Here is a 20,979-nt window from a genome sequence, read left to right as displayed (position 1 = left end):
TCTTGTCCCGCCGCGCCCTTGGCCTTCTCTGCTCTGGTGTTCGTGGGCCTGTGGGCGCGGGCGGGGCGGGGAGGAGGAGGCCGCGGCGCGCGCCGGGGACCCTGGGCTTCCGAGAGGCCCAGCGGGGTCGCGGGGGCGCCGGAAGGGCCCGCGCGCCGGAAGGGCCCGCGCCTTGCTCCCCGCCCCGCGGGCTCGTGTGGTACGTGAGGCAGAGTCCACGAGCGTTCCGGGCCGGTCCGCTCCGGATCATCGGCGCGGGAAGGGTGCTTGTTTCGAATGCAAATTCCGCACCCTCCCAGCGGGTCTTTCGTATTCCCTGCCGCCCCGCCCGCTCCACGACCCGAAGACTGTGCACTTTCAGTAAAGCTTTCAGTGCTCACGAACCTCAAGTGTGAGAGTCTGTCCCGTGGGGTTCCTGGAGGTTGCTGCTAGTTTTAGACTGGTTTGAACTAGGGTTTTGCAAAGGCAGCAACCCTGATTATTTGTGGTTTGAGCCCTGTCAGGGGAAAATGAAGCGCCTGTTTTCTTTGATTCGGGCTTGTGTGGTAAGTGAACTCGTTAATTTGCTCCACACTGCGCCCCCCTCACACCCACTGGGCAATGCCGCCTTCTCTGGAACAACAGCAACAAAAATGGGCAGTTTGTTTCTGCGCCTGGACCTTGAACTTTCAGGTTAGGTATTAACATGTTTCTTGGGGGTTTCCCAGGTGGCTCAGAAGTAAAAGAATCCACCTGCCTATGCAGGAGAGGCAGGTTTGATCCCTGGGTGGAAAAGATCCCCTGGAGAAGGAAATGGCGACTCACTTCAGTATTCTTGCCTGGGAAATCCCAGGGACAGAGGAGCCTTGTGGGATACAGGCCACGGGGTCCATAGAGTCGGACACAGCTGAGCACGCTTGTGTCACGTGTTGCTTACGCATCCCCACTCAGGATCAGCCCCAGGGATGAGGTTCTCGCTCTGTTCCCAAGTCTGTGCCTGATTCTTTTACTCGAGGCAGTAGAGTGCTCTGGGCTTTAAAAGCCTGGAGACCTGGATTATTACAGTCCTGGCGCAGCCCATGTCAACAAGTCATTTGATCGCTTTGGACCTCAGTTTCCCTTCTTTAAAATGAACATAAACTGTTCCTACTGAGGTCTTGCGAGGCTCTCTCAAGGTGGTAGTGTTTGTGGGAGTGCTCTCTGATTTTCATTTCAACATCCTGGAGTGCAGTGCAAGCTGGTGCCTGAATCAACCTCTAGGATTGGAGTATAGAAGTCCTTTTACACACCGCCTTCTGAATGAGACTGTATCTTTCAGAAGAGACTAATGAACTTAAGAGCTGTGGTTCTTGGTGGGGTTGAGGGCAGCATTGATCTGACTCTGTTGAGGAGTGTTTTCAAGTTACATGACTTCCCCCACCCACCCAGAAACAAACAAGGCGCTCCTCCTGTCTGCAGTGCAGATTTTAGCTTGAATGTGGCTGTGCCAGTTACTTTTTTGACTGGTTTCTTGGACCTTTCCCTCTGCAAGCCTCTTATTTCTTCATCTACAAAATACCGCCAACGATAACCCACAGATGCTTATGTGTGTAAAAGACCTGTGCGTTCCCTATGCTGTTTCCCTGTTGGTCTCTTTGCTTAAGATATTTTATCCTTCCCCTTGGTGAGTCCTTGATTGTCAGATTACAGTGAATGTTAGTATAGCCAGGGACATGAACTAGTCATTGCAATCTAACAATCAAGGATTAGTATAGTATAGTCAGGGACCTGATGACTTCCCTGTAGCTCAGACGGTAACGTATCTACTTGTAACGCAGGAGACTTGGGTTCAGTCCCTGGGTGGGGAAGATCCTCTGGAGAAGGAAATGGCAACCCACTCCAGTGTTGTTGCCTGGAAAATCCCACGGACAGAGGAGCCTGGTGGGCTACAGTCCGTGGGTGTTGCAAAGGGATGGGCACGGCTGAGTGACCAACACGACTACTAGGGACCGGAAAGTGAAAAGTGTGTTCGTTTTGCAGTTGAGAGGAAGTGACGAGGACCGCGTCCTCTGCCTCAAGGAACTCTGCGGTGGTGGAACTGTCCTGCCCTGGCCCCTCTGTGGAGTGGGTGTTTTGCACGATGGCGGCCAGACCCCACCCTGGTCCTGGACAGCGTCCTTCCCGGGTGGGAGCGGGGAGAGGAAGCCATCAGCGAGCCGTGGAGGATCTCAGCTTATCCTCCCGCAGAGGCAGAGACAAAGCGCCACCTCTCAGTTACAGTGGGGACTTCATGGGGTCTCTGATGTTCTGGTGACAGCTCGGGCTGTTTGCCCCAAAGTAATCAATCCAGCTTTTGTTTCCTGCTTTGTTTTCATCCATTCTGTGAAACTATTTGACAAGCTGCGTTCCAGGTTCGGTTTAGTTCTTCTCATTGTATTTAGGAGAAACCAAGGAATGGACATCATGGCTGTATATTGTCACCCTGCTTATTTAACTTTCTGCAGAGTACATCATGCAAAATGCCGGGCTGGATGAAGCAGAATCTGGAATCAAGATTGCTGGGAGAAGTATCAATAACCTCAGATATGCAGATGATACCACCCTTATGGCAAAAAGTGAAGAGAAACTAAAGATCCTGTTGATGAAGGTGAAAGAGGAGAGTGAAAAAGCTGATTTAAAATTCAGCATTCAAAAAACTACAATCATGGCATCCCAGCCCCATCACTTCATGGCAAATAGATGGGGAAACAATGGAAACAGTGACAGACTTTATTTCCTTGGGCTGCAAAAGCATCACAGACGGTGACTGCAGCCATAAAATTAAAAGACGCTTGCTTCTTGGAAAGAAAAGGTATGACAAACTTAGCATATTAAAAAACAGAGACATTACTTTGCCAACAAACATCCAAATAGTCATAGTTACGGTTTTTCCAGTGATCGTGTATGGATTTGCTAGTTGGACCATAAAGAAGGCTGAGTGCCTAAGAATTGATGCTTTTGAACTGTGGTTTTGGAGAAGATTCTTGAGAGTCTTGTGGACTGCAAGGAGATTCAACCAGTCCATCCTAAAGGAAATCAGTCCTGAATATTCATTGGAAGGACTGATACTGAGGCTAAAGCTCAATACTTTGGCCACCTGATGTGAAGAGCTGACTCACTGGAAAAGACCCTGGTGCTGGGAAAGATTGAAGGCAGTAGGAGGGGACAACAGAGGATGAGATGGCTGGATGGCATCAGCGACTTGATGGACATGAGTTTGAGCAAGCTCCAGCAGTTGGTGATGGACAGGGAGGCCTGGCCTGCTGCAGTCCATGGGGTCTCAAAGAGTCGGACATGACGGAGCGACTGAACCACAACAACAAGCAATGGACATTGAGTTTTCCTATTTTTAGGGTTAACCCTGAGCCAAACAGGTCTTCATCAAAGGCCAGGGTCTGTCAGTGTTGCTTCCCTGGGGATGTTTTTACAGGTACAGGAGAGATACTCGGAGAGGGAAATCACTGAGGGTGGGATTTTAGATGCCACAGCAGAGTTGGGGTGGGGAACCAAGGCCAGGCCATTACAGATAATTCCGGAAGTTCTGCAGAGCTTTGTGGGTTATATCTTGGTTGGGAACCTTTAATGTAGTCTTCTATCAAGACCATGAGCGGAAACTGTCAGTAAGTGTCCAGGCGGGAAACCACACTAGTCACTTGAACAGGAAAAGATTTATATAGAGGACTGTTAACCAGTAAAGGTGATTATTGTAAGAGTTAAAAGAGAGCTCTATGGGAAAAGCATGTGTTGGATGTGGTGACAGCCTCAAGAAAGGAACAAGCCCGGGGGAACCGGTGACCTTGCCCCCAGGCTGACGGCAGGTCTGCTTGCGTGATTTGTGGGACTCGGTCTCCAATGAAAATGTGGAGCCCCTAGTTCAGACAGCAGGAAGTGCTGTTTGGTTTTCCTTCCACAGTGTTTCAGTCTTTCATGGTGCTTTTCTTTTGCTACTTAATGGTGTGCTCCTCTGGGCACCGGGAGATTCACGGGGGGCAGGCAGGCCCTCCCAGGGCCCCCCTCTGTGGCACGTGTGCGGCCCACCGGCTGCCAGGCTCCCCGTCCGCCAGTGGCTGGACCGATGCACCGTGTCCCGGCTGGCGATGGGGACGCTTAGCTAGGCGTGGCGGCTTCCTTCGGGTTCACGGTGGGGCGGGGACTGCCAGAGAGGCTTCACCTGCTGGACTGCAGATGGACCAGGGCCCGAGGTCACAGGATAAGGGATAGTTCCCAATTGAAGCCTGATCTCTCTCCTTGTACGGGAGAGGCCGGCCCTGCGGGCTTCACTTCAGATTCCTGAGCCTGAAGTAGGCTTTGCTCAGGTTGTGGCTCTGTCTCAAGGCTGTTCAAGCCCAGCACTGTTGATGTTTACTGCTGCTGTTTTAGTCGCTAAGTTGTATCTGACTCCTTGCAACCCAGTGGACCGTAGCCTGCCAGGCTCCTCTGTTCATGGGATTCTCCAGGCAAGAGTACTGGAGTGAGCTGCCCTGCCCTCCTCCAAGGAATCTTTCCAACCCAGGGTGGATAATTCTTTGTCATCAGGGACTGTCATATGCCTTGTGGCACGTTTGGCAGTGTCCCTGACCTCTGCCCACTGGATATAGCCAGTAGCACGCCAGCAGTCGTGGCCATCAGCAGTGTCTCTAGACGCTGCCACGTGTCCTGGGGGTCAGACTTACCCTCCGTTGAGAACTGCTGCTCTGTCTGAGTCAGCAGGCAGATCTGACCGCTCTTCTCTTCTATCTTCCTCCTCAGCTTTCCGCTTGGCCCTCATCCAGCTTCAGGTGTCTTCCATCAAGTCAGAGAACCTCACTCGAGCCTGTGGCCTCATCCGGGAGGCATCAAAGCAAGGAGCCCAGATAGTCTCCCTGCCTGTAAGTCTGGGGTGGCCACCCCTTTTCTGAGCACTGTCGTCCCAGTACTGTGGTGTCTGCTTACTCCCTTTGGACCCCAGGATGGTTCCTCGTCCATATGGAAGGTGACCTAGCAAGGGTCTTTGTGATAGGACGTGCCAGCTTGGTGACAGGTCTTTAACTTTAGGTCACCTGCTTGGTTCAGAAGCCTCGGAGTCAGAGGGACTTACCTAAATCCAGAATACTCAGTGCCTCAGGTACTTATCTTCTCTGCTTGGATAATCTAGTCTTCATGAGACCAGGACATTGATTTTAGCACTGAGCTTCCAACATTTTTAAAAAAATTGTTGAAAATTGTTAAAATTGTTAGGAAGCCTGTAGTTATGTAGTGAGCCAAAAGATGCTGCATTGCTTTGCTAGGTGACCTGTTTAAAACAGAATCAGCTGAAGATGGGGCCACGTTTGTTTGTCAGCAGGTACAGGGTCAGCCCCACGGACAGTCCCGCACTGGTCAGAAGATGCACCTCCCGGCCCCTTCTGCTGGCAGAGGCCTGCAGGGGTGAGCGGTGGAACTGTTTCTGGCCGTCCCTGCCCTTATGGTGGGGAGGAGGCAGCCCTCTGCAAGCCCTGGAGACTCTTCAGGGCTAGCTTGTATTGATATTCTAGGCTCCGGGGGCCGTGTACCAGTGAGGCCAGTGAACAGGAGTCATCAGCAGGGGCGCTTGAGGTCTTCATGTTGCTGCAGTGGTGGGACTCACCCTTGCTTGTATCCAGTCATGGCCTCTTGCTGGTTTAGGTTGCTGGGGGTCAGAGCCTAAAGGCTCGGAGTGAAAGCACTTGAATTCTGCATGTGTCCCCTGGACCTAACGGGTCTTCTGCAAGCTGGTGATCCTCGGCCTTGAGTTTCCTAGCACAGACAAGCAGTCTCAGTGAATATAAATGAATGAACTGGAGGTGAAATTCCATGAGCTTTCTTTTATCGCTGAGCTGTTGAGACACATTCAGGGGAGTGACAGAGTTTGCAGGATCAGAATGATGGCGCTGGAGGGGAGCTTAGAACCATCCCCTCGTGTCCCCCATATACCCGAGGAAATGTCTTAATCTCGGTGGGTTTCACAGCTTCTGTATTTTTAAAAAAACACAGGCTTTATTGCTTTACATAGTTAATAATAGTTTTGAGACTCGGCATTCATCTTAATACCTCCAATCCTGTGAGTAAGCCCGGTGGTCGTGGGTCCTGGGTGCCCGATGCTGGGGAGGCGTGGTGCTGTGGATTCAGGGAGAGACACGTGCAGCTTTTTGCCAAGGTGACAGCTTCTGGTTGAGCACAGACTCCAGCCCCATCTGAGCCTGGGGCCGAGTCCTGGCTTTAGCCTAAGGTGTCTGTGTTTTTCTTATCAGTTGTATTTTTTTACCTCTTTGAGAACTATGTCTTTTTACAGCAGAACTTTAAAATAAGTTTGATTTCCCCCCCCTAATTTTTTTCTCTTCCAACATTATTCTAGGAATGCTTTAATTCTCCATATGGCACAAAGTATTTTCCTGAATATGCAGAGAAAATTCCTGGTGACTCCACACAGAAGCTTTCTGAAGTGGCAAAGGAGTGCAGCATATATGTCATTGGAGGTAACTTCCCTACCTTCAAGGTATAATGGCCTAAAAAAACTTCTGAGAAACTATTGTTACATTTGAACCATGGAATACAAATTAGCCATTGAACACAATGAGGTAGATCTGTCTATAGGATTGTGGAGGGATCTTCAAGACATACTTTGGTGGGAAACGAGCAAGTTTGGTATGAAGTGAACAGGTCCTTCCCTATAGATTAATGATCCACATAAAAGGCTGTGTATTTTTGTATGTATTTATTTATTAAGGCATAGTGAATATTGTACAAGGACACACACCAAATGGCTGAAAATATTCTCTGGGGGTACAAGGGCAGATGGAAATGTGGAAAGAAAAACTGTATCTGAAAGTCTTTAATACAGTGTTAAGAATTTCTTTTTATTTCCCCTATAAAGAGACCACTGACATCGAAGGTAGCTTAGAGTTTTAGGCTTAGTGAAGTAAGTCAGAGAAAGACAAATTCTGTATGCTATCATTTACGTGTGAGATTTAAAACAAGAAAACAATCGAATGTATGTAATAAAACAGAGACAGACTCACAGAACAAACTAGTGGCTACCTGTGGGGAGAGGGAAAAGGGGATGGGGAGTTAGGGATGGGACGAGATTGAAACAACTATGTATAAAATAAATAGGTAACAAGAGCATATTGTGCAGCACTCAGAAATAAAACAACCGTTTTGTAATACTTTTAAATGGAGTGCAGTTTGAAAAACATTTGGATCATTATGATGTATGCCTGAAACTAGTGTAATATTGTAAATCAACTATAATTTTTAAAAAGTAGCTTTATTTATGTGGCTTGTTTAAATAAAAATGTTCTATTTGTTTACATAAAAATACAGTAAAACTCTGTTTAATACAGTAAGCAAAATTATTTCTGTATTCTTATAGAGTGAGAATTAGATATAAATAAGGGGTAGAGAAAAGAGGGCAGAGCAAGCAGAGATGGAACGACAGGCACCATATTTAGTGATGGAAACACTGGCATTCCTTCCCACGTTAAGGCCTTTTTGGATACAGTTATGTTGCAGAACCTGGTGGATTTAAGTTGAGCAACTGTGAGTTCCCTGTGTTGCACTAATGCTTCAGGTTAAGTGTTGCTCAAGAGCAAAGCTGAACTGAAGAATAGTTTGATTAGTTTTAAAACCTTTCTTTGGCCTCTGACTTAATTACATTTCACCCACACTCTGAAGTTGGTCTCTGAAAAATGGTACTCAAGAAGAAAAGAATCATTAAATAACCCCTAAAAGACAATAAACTTTATTGTTGGACCCAGGAAGATAGTAAACTTTAACAAGGCTCTGTCCTGTTATGAAAGGATGCTTCATTCAGAATGTTTTCTGTGTCTCTCTGTGTCTCTCTCTGTGTTTCTTTCTCTACGAAAGGGTCCATTCCTGAAGAGGATGCTGGGAGGCTGTATAACACCTGTGCCGTGTTTGGGCCTGACGGAGCTTTGCTGGTGAGGCACAGAAAGGTAGGCAGAGGATGTGCAGGTCTCACTGCCGATGGAGAATTCGCGCTGAGGTTCCCAGGACCCGCCCTGTGGTACACACATCAGACATTGGATTAGTTGGCACAGGTGGTTATACGTGGCTGTTGGCCTGCTGATATAAATTGTAGACTCAGCCTATCAATTTTGATCAGGAAAAACCTACAAGAATTTTGATTAGGATGGTGTTAAACATGTAGTGATCACCTAGGGGAGAGTTGACATCTTTGCAGTGGTAATGCATGCACATACACTTAGGACTGTTAAGTCTTCTTGGTAAATTGATCCTTTTGTCATTATGGTATGTCCTTTTTTTCTGGTATACTGTTTGCCTTGACGTTTATCTCTGATATTAGTAAAGCCACTGTAGCCTTCTAATTACTGTTTGTATGGTACATCTTTTTCTAATCTATTTGCAATCTGGATGTCTCTTTAAAAATGCTTCTATTGCAGACAGCATGTAGTTGGGTCTTTTTTCATTCTGGCAACCTTTGCCTTTTAACTGGAGTGGTCACTCTATATTTAATGTAATTATTGATATGATTGGATTTTAAGCATGTAGACATTTAATTACTGTTTCCCTTTGTTCCTCTTTCTTGCATTCTTTTGAGTTGAGTAATAGTTTGCTTTTTTTTCCCCTAAGTTGTTGCCCTAGGGATTACAATATACGCAGTTTATCTTGTCATAGGCTTCTTAGTTAATAATCTGCTTCTTCATGTAAAATTTATGAACCTTGCAATTATATTGGTGCATTCTTTATGCTGTGGTTGTCATACATATTGCCTCTATATACATTATAAATCCCACAAAATACTAATTTATAGTTTCAATAGTCATTTGCATTTTAAAGAAATTAAGAGAAATATTTCATGTTTACCCCACTGTTTACCATATCTGGTATTTTTCTTTTCTTCCTGAAGATCTTAGTTCTGTCTGGTATGTTCACCTTCAAACAAAAAGACCTCCTTTAGCATTTTGAAGTGAGCATATGCTAGGTATGAATTCTCTCAGATTTATTTATGAATATATCTTCACTTGGCCATTTTTTTTTCTTTTTTTTTTCTTTTTTATTTTTTCTCTTTTATTTTCTTTTAAAATTCCCTATTACTCCCCCATTACTCCTCAACTTTCATTTTCATATATTTTTACGATTTTTTAATTAGGGAAAAAAATTTTTTTTTTCTTTTTCTTGTTTTTCTCTCCTATTTCCTTTTAAAGTCCTCTAATACTCCTCTATTATTCCTTAATTTTCATTTTCACTTCACTATAACCTTGCCAAAAAAATAAAAAAGAGAGTGAGAGAAACCCTATTTTTATACCAAACTTCATATACATTTCTAAATTTTTTGTGTGTTTTTGTTTTGTTTTTTTTGTTTTTGTTTTTATTTTTTAATTTTTTTTTTAATGTGAGTAAATGTAGCAATATTTTTGTTTTTAAATATTGTATTTCAAAGAGTCTAACCTCTACACTAGATTTTTAATCTTTGTTTTTCAGTATGTGATATAAATTTTGGACATTTAAGAATCCAATATTCAGTTCCCATTTCTATTCAGGAGTGTGGTGATTACTCTCCCACTTTTGACTCTCTGTTCTCTACCTCAGAACACCTCTATTTCCTCCTTTCCCCTTCTCTTCCCAATCCAATTCTGTGAATCTGTGTGGGTGTCTGGGCTACGGAGAACACTTTGGGAACAGATAACTGCGTAGATCTGTCTCGCTCCTCTTGAGTCCCCTTTTTGTCCTCCTGCTCTCTTGGCCATTTTTTAAAAGGTATTTTTGATGTGGACTGTTTTTAAAATCTTTTTGAATTGATTGCAGTATAGCTTCTGTTGCTTATGTTTTGGTCTTTTGGCCAAAAGGCATGTGGGGTTTTAGCTCCCTGACCAGGGGTCGAACCCCCAGCCTCCTGCAGTGGGAGGTGACGTCTTGGCCACTGGACCTCCAGGGAGTCTCTGCCTTCATTCTTAAAAGATGTTTTTGGTGGAATAGAATTCTGGGTTGACAGTTTTCTTTTTTCCCTCAGATGTTTGAGAGGCATTATTCATTATTCAGTTATCTTCTGGCCTCTTTTTTTTCCCCCTGATACAAAGTCAGGAGGGCTTCCCAGGTGGCTCAGTGGGTAAAAGAATCTGCCTGCCAATGAAGGAGATGTTGGTTCCACTCTGGGTGGGGAAGATCCCCCAGAGGAGGGTATGGTGACCCACTCCAGTGTTCTTGCCTGGAGAATCCCATGGACAGAGGAGCCTGGTGGGCTACAGTCCATGGGGTTGCAGAGTCAGATATGCCTGAAGCAACTGAGCATGCGCACACGTGTGAAGTCAGTGGTGATTTGTATTCTTCTTCTGCATGTAATTCTTGTTTTTCTCTACCTGCCTTCAAGGTCTTTTCATAATCTTTAGTTCTCAGTATTTTGACTCTTATATTCCTGATACAAGTTTTTTTTTTTTTTTTTTTTGGTATCTGTCCTGCTTTGTGTTTCTTTAATGTGTAACTTTAGTTTCTCACTATATTTGGGAAACTTGGGAGCATTAACCATAGAGTGACCACTCCAGTTAAAAGGCAGAGCTTGTTAGAATGAAATATTCAATAAATATTAGATATTTTTCTGTCCCATTCTCAGATTCTTATGGGACCCCAATTTTGATACTGTTCACCAAACCCGGTCACCAAGGCTGTGGTTTTCTATTTCTGTTTTGCAGCACTTTGTCTTCTTCAGATTGCATGTTTTCCATTGACCTTTCATGTTCACTGAGTCTTCTGTAATCTCCCCTCTCCTATAATCCAGTGAAATTTCTAAAAATGTCAGATGTTGTATTTTTCATTTCTCACATTTTTATTTCATTCTCTTTTTTACAGCTTTTATTCTCCCCTGCGTTTCCTCTTTGTTTATTTGTTACGAGCATCAGTTTCTTTACTTTCTTGAGGTTAGTTTCAGTGGCTGCTTTATCGTCTTTGGTAGCGATCACATCTGGGTCTTACCGGGTCTGTTCCATTGCTGCCTTTTCTCCCAGAGTTTGGCTCATACCTCTGTGTGTCCAATTTTTTGGATTGTATATTGGATTATATGTTGTTGAGACTCTAACTTCTATTGCATTCTCCCGAAAAGTGTTGAGTTTTTTGTTTGAGCAGGTGGGGAGTTGGGGCATACTCACAGACCAAACTCTTCCTTGGTGAGGTGGGTGGCAGCGCAGCTGCTCCGCCTGTTGTAAAGTTTAGCTTTAGCTGGGCTGCTCAGAGTCTGCCCCAGACACCTTTAGTGCATTGGTTACTCAGAGATTTGGACAGGTTTTATATGTAAAATTTAGGGCTCTTCTTTTGCTTTCTCCTTTTAAGTATTTCCCCCTCACTTTCCAGCTGCTGTGAAGCTCTGTCCTCTGAGTCCCTGGCTGGTGTGTTGGTGGGTCTTTGTCACCACCACTCCTGGCAACAGCTGGGGCCTTGCTTCCAAATAAGAGTTGTAAACAAATGGGAAGCTGACCCAACACTAGATCCTGTCTTCCAGAAGTTGACTTCGCTCTAATTTTTGCCTGATTTTGATTATTTTCAAGTGCTTTTAAGTAGTTGTATTTTTGTTTTGTTTTGTCCAGAGTTCAGGGTTACCTGTGAGAAAGCTGGTCTTACAGGAGACATACAGCAAATTTTTAAAATATTGACCTTGTATATAATACCCTTGCTTAAACTCATTCATTCTAATAATTCACCTGTGTATGTCCTTTGACAGTCCTTAGGTACACAGTTATTATCTGAGGATAATGGCTTTTAATTTTTTCTTTCTAATCTTTACCCTCTTTATCCTTTTCCTTCTCCTTGTTGCTTTGGTTAGGACCTTTGGTCCAGTGTCGAATAGCAGGTGTATTTACCTTGTTCCTGGTCTCAACAGAAGAAGGGTTTTAATGTTTCACCTTTAAATAGGTTTCTTTAGATTTTTTTTTTGCAGATTCTCTGTCAGATTAAAGGGGTTCCCATCCTAGAAGAGTTTTTCTCTTTTATTTTTTAAATAAGGATGTTGTTCAGTGACTCAGTCGTGTCCAATTCTGCGACCCCATGGACTGCAGCATGCCAGGCTTGAGTAAGAATGGATGTAGAAATTTACCAGATGCTCATTATACACCTCTTAGGATGATCATGTGACTTTTCCCCTTTATTATGTTCGTGTGGTAAATCACTTTGATTTTTCAAATGTTAAATCACATTTGCTTTCTTTGAATAAATCCAGTTTGGAAGTTAGACTTTTTAATATATTGCTGCATTGGGTTTAGAAAACTGCCTCTTTTTGGTCACTCGCCCACTCTCCTTGCCAATGTGTCAAGTTAATTCTGCTTCCGAGAAGTCTTCATTTAGCATTTATATTGAGTAAAAAAAGCAGCATGTTAATTGCTTTCTGCAAGAAATCTAGATGGTGATTTGCACACCACCAAGGGAAGAAGGATCATACAACCTACAGCATGACTTTTCCAGTTCCCTGTGTTAGAAGTCATTTACATAGGATGTCAGTCAGCTTGTGGAGTGGGTTGTGGGCAGGTTGGGGCTGCCCTTTGCACAGTTGATTTTAGAACACCCCCATGGCTGGCCATGGAAAGGTGTTTGTTGTTACTGCCATGAGCCCTGCCGGAAAGGAGGTAACCGAATCCTTTATTTGTGTCACAGCTCCATCTGTTTGACATTGATGTTCCTGGGAAAATCACGTTTCAAGAATCGGAAACATTGAGTCCTGGTGATAGTTTCTCTGTCTTTGATACTCGTACGTACCAGATAGATTCTCCCCTTTCAGCAGGACCAGTAGACCAGGATCAGGTAGTCCTTTGTTTCTCATTATGTTGCTTCCCAACTTCTTTACAGAAGGCTGACTGCAAGGCCGGGGGGAGAAGGGCAGAGAATGGTCCGAGGTCTAGAAAGCGGGGGATTTAATGGAGAACTAAGGGTTTGACATGATTGTGCTTTCCCACTGGTCACAGCCTTTATTAGCGTGATAGCTTCCGGCCTGTACCTGTTAGGCCATGACTGAACCCCTCCCACTTAGATAAGAAACATTTATTAATAATTAGAGTGAATTTCTCATTTCTGCTCTACTGACGTAAATGATGTTCTCACGAGGCAAAATCCACGCAGGAGTAAACTTACACGTTCTCTCCGTCCATGGGTCCTGCATGCATGTACTCCCGCCAGTGTTCTGTGACCACTGGATCTTGGAGACTTTCCCTGGCTGCGCCTGCTTCAGATTTAACTTTGTACATTTTCTGTTTGGAGAACAGCTTACTGCAGGGTGGGCCTGGGCATCTGCTACGACATCCGCTTCGCAGAGCTGGCGCAGATCTACGCACAGAGAGGTGAGGCTGCCTTGGGTCAGGTCATGTAGGTGCTCGGAGATTGGTTGGCTCTGGGCTTTGCGGGTGGAGGGAGTCCTTGGTCAGAAAACCTGGAGGAGGTCTTAATCTCCACATCTGTGTGAGTTCTCAGACTGCTTCTGCAAATGGGCGGTGTGGCTTTCCGGAGGTTGTGGTTGAACATACTGCACAGCTAACGCAGGAGCCACATTCCTAAACTAAACGCCTGCTCCGCCACTGGAGCCCTTCCTGCCGTGTTTGGAGAGGCACTTGGGCCCCAGCAGTAGGTCTGCATGCACGTGGCTTTCACCACTCACTCGCCCTCGATTTTGGGAACAGCAGAAAGGTAGTCAGTGCCACTTCGGTCCAGAGGACCATCCTGCCGACCTGGAGAAGCACAGGTCAGAGGAGAAGTCCTGGGTTTTGGTTCCAGCTCTGCCCCTTAATTGACCCAGTGCTTTGGGTAAATCAATCTCTGGAGAACTGTGGGTCTCCGTTTTCTCATAGGAAAGATGTGAGGATTACAGACAGAGAACTTTCAAAGCTCCTCATATGATACTCAACAGTACTAGCATCCTTACTAGACTGCCAGAGATACTCTGACCCTAGTTCTTGTGTCACTGTAAAGTGAAGTGGGAGCAGACGGTTTGACACCCTGCTCGGCAAGGGCGGCGGGGCAGGGGCTCCAGACTGGCTGTCTCAGTGGAGTCTTAGCTGTGAGAAGCAGAGCCGTTCATCTTCTCATTTCAGCTGATGAACGTCACAGAACATGGTCCTTGACCCTGGGAGCCGTCCACATGGTGCTGAGAGAAGTCTGAATGACAGACTCTCTGCGTTTTTCAAGCAAAGTCACCTTTGCTTGAAAAGTGGTTGTCAGGATCACTGTACTTGTGTGTATGTGTTGTGTGTGTGTCTCCAGAGAAATTCAGAGCCATCCTTAACTGCTGAATCTGTTCACATTGGGGGAGTTTGAGTTTGGTCCCGCTAGGTAAGGAGCAGAGGGAGGGCTAATGTGTTTGGGTATCCACCTGCCTCCGTCTTCTTTGGCCTTTCTCACCCCAAGGCTGCCAGCTGCTGGTGTATCCTGGAGCTTTTAATCTGACCACCGGGCCAGCCCACTGGGAGTTGCTTCAGCGAGGCCGGTAAGAAAGCGTCTCAGTGTTTCTCTGCGAAAATGTTTGCGGTTAGGTGGAAGCATCAGCCTTCCTGTACGGAATGCTGTCTCTGACTCGGGCCGCCCTGGCCCCCGGAGGCAGCTCCCAAAGGCGACTGACTCTTTGTCTTCCCGTCCGAGGGGAGGGCGTCTGCTGTGGGCTCCTCCTCGGAAGCCACAGCACCAGCCTGTGGACTTTGAGGACTGATGTCTGCATCTCCAGGAGCGTTCTTTGCATCAAGCGGGCAGTGATTTGGTTTTCCTGTGTTCAGATATGGAGTTGTGTCTCTGATAGAGTTGCCAGCAGGTTTTAGCGAGAATTGGAGACCCGCGGAGTGTACACGGCTGGAGGCAAGGCAGAGGCAAGGGTCCTTTAGGCCGACAGTCCGAGGGGAGGCCTGCGGTCACACTCCGCAGTCCCTGTGCTGTGGCGGGGCGCTTACGCTACCCCATCCTCCGTGGTTTCCTGCCAGTCTCGGTACTCTGCCAAGATGCGTGTGGTAGGTTCTTGTCCTTCTAGCCTCTGAGTCCTGAGCGCTGCATGGCTGTGCTGTGCATGGGACAGATGCTGTTTCCTTAGTCGCCCGAGGAGTGGCAAAGGGCAGATAGCAGAGGTGGGTGTAACATAGAAGGGGACAGGAATGCGACTGTGAAGTGCTCTGCAAACCGCGACATGCTGCTCAGAGGTGATGGGTTGTTCACGCAAAGATTTCTTTAATTGAGGTATTATATACTTACACAAAAGTGTACTAGTTTAAGTTTACAGATCAGTGAATTTTTACATATGGATTCACCTGTGATCAGGATCAAATCTAGAACATTTCTAGCCCCTTGGAGCGCTCCCCTTTTCTCCTTCCCAGTCAGTCCTCTCCTCTCTGCCCAGGGGTGGCCACTCGGCTCCCGTCTGGAGATGACAGTGGTTTTTATTGGAAGAGGATGTAGAGTGTTTGGCTGATTGCATGATGAAAAGTGGTAGGGGTATGTGATCCCGTGAGTATTAATAAATGCTGCTTTGTTGAAAGCAGGAAAAGCTGGAGAGAGCGGGAATGACCTGGTATGAATCTTGGTTGAGGCCAGAGGGCTGTGGGTCAGGTGGCCTGGTGTAGCCGCACTACCATCTGGAATTCTTGCCCAATTTGAGGTGATGGGACTGCCCCATTGCATGGAAGGGCCCTGCAACCCTGCTCGGAGTGTTGTCCCAGCGAGGCCAGGCCGTTCTCTCTGGTCACCTGGATTGCCCTGGTCAGAAATGGCTCCAGACCCTGGCAGAAGTCCCCTGCTGGGCAGAATGGCCCCAGTTGAGAACTAGCTTGTGCAGTAAGATCCTTTTTGAGGAAAGGGTTCTGTGGCTTTGAATGTTTCTTCCATGTCCGAGCCAGCCTGTCCTGTGATAGTTTTTGAAAGAAGGGTCCGGACACTCGGGATAAAAGCGTCTCAGATCTGTACTCTGGTTTGCCTCTTTTCTGTCGTTGACTGCAGGGCTGTTGATAATCAGGTGTACGTGGCCACGGCATCTCCTGCCCGGGATGAGAAAGCCTCCTATGTTGCCTGGGGGCACAGCACCGTGGTGAGTCCTTGGTGAGTTGGCTCTGCAGGGACAGGCCCGCTGAGGAGAGAGGTGGTGCTCGGGCAGGTGGGGTGTCTGGTTCCGGAGTGACCCCACGCCTCCCTCTGCTCCCGTCTCCCCACAGGCCTGCCCGGGCACTAGGTCCCTCTGTGCGAGGAGCTTCCCCTTGAAAACCGTGTGCGAGGGAAGTGGCCCAGCTCTCCTGACTGAGTGCTCGGCCTCAGCCCTGTTCTGAGTTTCTGAGTGACGTTCACTGTGAGCCAAACTTGCAAATGAGGCAGAAGTCATGGGTGGGTGGTTTTTTTAGTAAAAGAGGCCCCCAAACTCTTGGCTTTGGGTTAAAATTTAGACCGGGTCACTGGACCTAGGGCTGGAGTGAGTTGAGGGTAAGGATTTTGCTCCCTGCATAATAACGCTTAGAGGAGAGTGGAGGATGGGTTGGATTAAGAGGAACAGTGAACCTGTGCGCTGTCAGAGGGTAAAGCATTCTATCACTTAGGGAAATCAGCACGGGAATCTGCCCAGATACACGCACAGCTAACATATGGTGATAGACGTGTCTTACCGGCATTGGTGCAATTTACATGGTACTTTCACACACATCTCAATTTGAGCTCTCAAGGACTTATCTTTATTTAGCCCAGTTAAGAGATGGTAGACTTGAAGTTCACAGGATGAAGTGGCTAGAATTGGTGTTTGGAGCCAAGACTTTGGAATTCAGAACTTAGATTTATTCCACACCACTTCTCAGTATGTCTGTATGATTACAGGCGCACACACACAGATATGTACTTCTAAAATTTCAGAATAAACATATCAGTAACAAGGCTGCAAAGGCTTACACGTCACTGTGGGGTTCCCAGTTTCTCTCTTCTGACTTTGTAGGACTCACAGATGGACGTGTGTGGTGGGGAAGGCCTTGGGAGATATGGCCAGTGGGAGTCTCGTGAGCCTCCTGCACATTAGGATCTGGGGCGCACTGGAAGGCTGGAAGGATCGAATTGGCTTCAGAATTTTCTTAAACTTGACGTGGGTTCCTCTGCAGACATTAGTGATCGGCTCACTGACCTTGTGGGCGGCTCTGCTCCCCAGCTGGTTCTGGTGAGCCCTTACCCATCAGGCTGGCTGCTTTTGACACAATTGGTTACATAAGATTTGCCCCTATTTCTTCATTTGCAGAATTTCCCTGATTTGGTTGGGAGCTGTATGGCTTATTTGTCATTGTGATAGGTGCCTAGGGTTAACATAGAGATCTTTGCATGCCAGGGCAAATGGGGAAAAAAATAGAAGAAAGAGACTAGAAAAGGATTCAGTTAAGCGGCATGAATGATGATGTCTGTAGCTTATTGTGCCAAAAATCTGTGGCCCTAGATGGAACCAATTATTATATCAGGTTGTTTGTTGTATCAGATCATTTTGTTCTGTGCTTTGGATAAACTTCACAGATAATGTTTTTTAAACGAATGATTAAGTTCTGGCTGTGCTGGGTCTTCGTTGCTGGTTGAAGGCTTTCTCTAGTTGTGGCAGGTGGGGGCTGCTACATGTTGTGGAGCACAGGCTTAGTCGCCCAGCGGCAGGTGGGGTCTTCCTGGACCAGGGATTGCACCCATGTCCCCTGCATTGGCAGGCCGTTTCTTAACCAGTGGACCATCAGGGAAGTCCCACAGCTATGTTTTTGAAGTCCTGTTTTGGGCCAAGAGACTCAGCATTGGAAATAGTTTTCCAAATCAGCTTCTCCTCAGATTTTGTGGAGTGTTGTTTCCAGTGTGGGGTTCCTGCCAGGTCATGGTTCTACCACTTCTACTCAGGCCTCATAGGCCGAAATCTTTCCCTCCAAACCCAAAAGCCGTTAGCATAGGGATCCAAGGATCACAGACACGAGGCCAGAGATCCAGGCAGACCCACGCCTTCCCTGTCCATCCCCAGGGTTATGTAGCAGCCTTGGGAGCTGTGAGGAAACAGAGCTACACTGCCCTTGGAAAGGGGTCCTGAATGTACTCACGACAGGGTGGAAGTAGATTCCCTGGTGGCTCAGACGGTAAAGCATCTGCCTACAATGCGGGAGACCCGGGTTTGATCCCTGGGTCGGGAAGGTCCCCTGGAGAAGGAAATGGCAACCCACTCCAGCATTCTTGCCTGGAGAATCCCATGGACAGAGGAGCCTGATAGGCTACAGTCCATGGGTCGCAAAGAGTTGGATACAAGTGAGCGACTTCACTTTCACTTTCATAGTAGGAATAGGAGTTTTATTCAAGCCAAACTGAGGACTGTAGCCCAAGAGACAGCTTCTCAGATAGCTGTGAGGAATTGTTCTGAAGAAGCATTGTTTGCAGCAGTTTTATATCTTATCAGAGCAAGGAACATCAAACACAACAGGCACATTCCTTCAAGATTAAAAAAAAACAATTATTTTCTCACTAAGTCCTCACAGAGTTCTATTTCCACTTTATAGATTAGGAAGTTAGAGATTCCACATGGCTTGCCAGAATATCACATAGTTACTTAAGTGGTTCAGTTCAGTTCAGTCACACAGTCGTGTCCGACTCTTTGCAACCCCATGAATTGCAGCACGCCAGGCCTCCCTGTCCATCACCAACTCCCGGAGTTTACTCATACTCATGCCCATCGAGTTGGTGATGCCATCCAGCCATCTCATCCTCTGTCGTCCCCTTCTCCTCCTGCCCCCAATCCCTCCCAGCATCAGGGTCTTTTCCATTGAGTCAACTCTTTGCATGAGGTGGCCAAAGCATTGGAGTTTCAGCTTCAGCATCAGTCCTTCCAATGAACACCCAGGACTGATCTCCTTTAGGATGGACTGGTTGGATCTCCTTGCAGTCCAAGGGACTCTCAAGAGTCTTCTCCAGCACCACAGTTCAAAAGCATCACAGGAATTTATGCCCATATTTTCTTGTTTTAAATCTCAGATTCCTTCCTCTTTGGCCTGTGAGATAGGGAGGAAAAAGAGATAGTAAATAACAGCAAACATCAGGGAACTGACTCATTGTCCCCTGGATGTTTTTCAGGGGGGAGGTCCTCGCCAAAGCTGGCACTGAAGAAACGATCGTGTATGCAGATATAGGTAAGATTCACCCTGGGCCAGTTTAGGTGTCTGGTGTCCCTGCTGCCCCGAGGCCAGGTTCTCTAGCTGTAGAACAGGGAGGGCCTCCTTTATGCCCCGCCCTCCTCATTTATCCTTGGTTTTCTGGCTAAGCCCTGCGCTCTGTCTCAGCCTGAGTTTTCTTGGTTTGGTTTGAAATGACACCAGGGGCAGTGCCAGGCTGAATGTGCCTCCAGACAAGGCCCATGAGTAAATTACTGGCTCTGGTTGTTTCTATACTGTTTGGGGAAGAATTTCCTGTTAGTGAGTAAGGAATCACATCTACTAATAGTGCACTTTTCTGTTTTTGCAGACTTGAAGAAGTTGGCTGAAATTCGCCAGCAAATCCCCATTTTTAGCCAGAAGCGATCAGACCTCTATGCAGTGGAGGCCAAAAAATCCTGATGTTTCCAACATGTCATGAAACAGAAAGATATGTTTCTACATGATAATCAACAATCTTATGAATTCTTTAATGGAATTTTTTTTTTTTAATAATTTCAACCTTTTCCCTTCCTGGAAAGGGAAGCCCTGTTGGGATGCTGGAGCTGATGCTGGTATTCTCCCCACCATATAAAACCGCCGAAAAGGACTCAGGCTGGCATCGGAGAGCAGGAGGAGGAGGGTGGGGGCGTCTCTAAGTCTTTCATGTTCAAGTTGTCTCAAGCAGTTATTAAAGTATCAGATCCTGGTATCCCTGATGGTTGATCCACCTGATACAAGTGTATTTGTGTGGTGAACCTCTTATCTGATTGCTGGAGTTGGAATACAATATATGCAGAAACCTTGGTCTTTGAGCAGTATCTTAATGTCACATTTTGGTCTGTGAGTGGTTGTGGGATGGACCCTTGATGTTTGCTAGAGGAGGTGGCAGCCCCACCCTCCCTGGCACCCTTAGAGGTCTTCAAATTCAGGAGGAGCTAAGGATTTAACCTCCCCCCCCACCCCCGCCTAGTTTTAAGGGAAACATTTCAATAATGAGCCCCCTGGCAGTGGCATAATTTGGTCAAGGCAACTGAAGTTGTGAGCTGCAAGATTCTCTTAATATGGTTGAATGTCTGAAAGTCTCTTTTTTTTTCCCTTCTCCTTAGTAACACTTTTAGCTTGATAAAGTCAAGTTTTTAGCCTAGTGGTTTTCAGAATCCTTTTACACAATTAAAATGGAAGAATTCCATTGAGCTTTTCTTTATGTGTATTATAGCTAGTGATGGGTTGATAGATCTTTAACGACCAGCAGTCTGAGAAAGTCGATTCTGTGGACGCATTTCCCAACTTCCAAGGTGTACTTACTGCCAAATTCAAGCTATCAATATAACACCTCAAAACACAGAGCTGGCAGTGTGATTAGCTCTTGTGACCTGGTGTAAGTCTGCTGTCGCACACCGTTTCCATGTATATAGATATTTGCCATATTGGAAAGTAAAATTTAAAACAAAAGAATACATGAATGCATATCTCATTAGCTGTAAGAATAACGACATTATCTGGGACTTCCCTGCTGGCCCAGTGGTTAAGACTCTGAGCTCCCGATGCAGGGGGCCCAGGCTCGATCCCTGGTCAGGGAACTAGATCCCACATGCTGCAACTAAGACCTGGGGCAGCCAAATAAATGAATAAATATTAAAAAAAAAAGTGATGACATTATCGAGTTTAACCTTTGAAAAATAGCACTATATATATGCAGAAGGGTTCAACAGTGAAAAATCAAATGACTTTTTAAAAATAAGTGTACAATTTGGCAAAATTTGACATGTATATGTCCGTGAAACCACATTAGTCAAGATAATGAAAATACTCACCGCCCCTAAAAGCTTCCTTGTATATTTTTTTTTTTTTTTTACATCCCACCCTCGCCTTCTCCCAGAGTCCACAA

General features: G+C 46.2%; 1 protein-coding gene across 2 annotated transcripts; it reads left to right on the top strand.

The window, feature by feature from the left end:
• The first annotated feature begins 617 nt into the window (after nucleotides 1-617).
• On the top strand, nucleotides 618-19,890 carry NIT2 (nitrilase family member 2). Of its 2 annotated transcripts, none has more exons than XM_070455007.1 (10): nucleotides 618-672; nucleotides 4,747-4,865; nucleotides 6,350-6,470; nucleotides 7,861-7,949; nucleotides 12,613-12,706; nucleotides 13,218-13,292; nucleotides 14,353-14,431; nucleotides 15,922-16,020; nucleotides 19,033-19,088; nucleotides 19,420-19,890. In XM_070455007.1, the coding sequence occupies exons 1-10, from the start codon at nucleotides 633-635 to the stop codon at nucleotides 19,509-19,511; spliced, it is 864 nt and encodes a 287-aa protein (XP_070311108.1). In that variant the 5' UTR covers nucleotides 618-632; the 3' UTR covers nucleotides 19,512-19,890. The 2 variants fall into 2 exon arrangements, with proteins under 2 accessions (XP_070311108.1, XP_070311107.1); XM_070455006.1 differs by lacking the exon at nucleotides 618-672 and adding an exon at nucleotides 3,277-3,427.
• Nucleotides 19,891-20,979: the final 1,089 nt, after the last annotated feature.

The sequence above is a fragment of the Odocoileus virginianus genome, chromosome 25, assembly GCF_023699985.2.
Source record: "Odocoileus virginianus isolate 20LAN1187 ecotype Illinois chromosome 25, Ovbor_1.2, whole genome shotgun sequence".
In the NCBI taxonomy this organism is placed as follows: Eukaryota; Metazoa; Chordata; class Mammalia; order Artiodactyla; family Cervidae; genus Odocoileus; species Odocoileus virginianus.
Note: the sequence above shows the minus strand (reverse complement) of the source record. Positions and strands in the feature narration are given on the sequence as shown.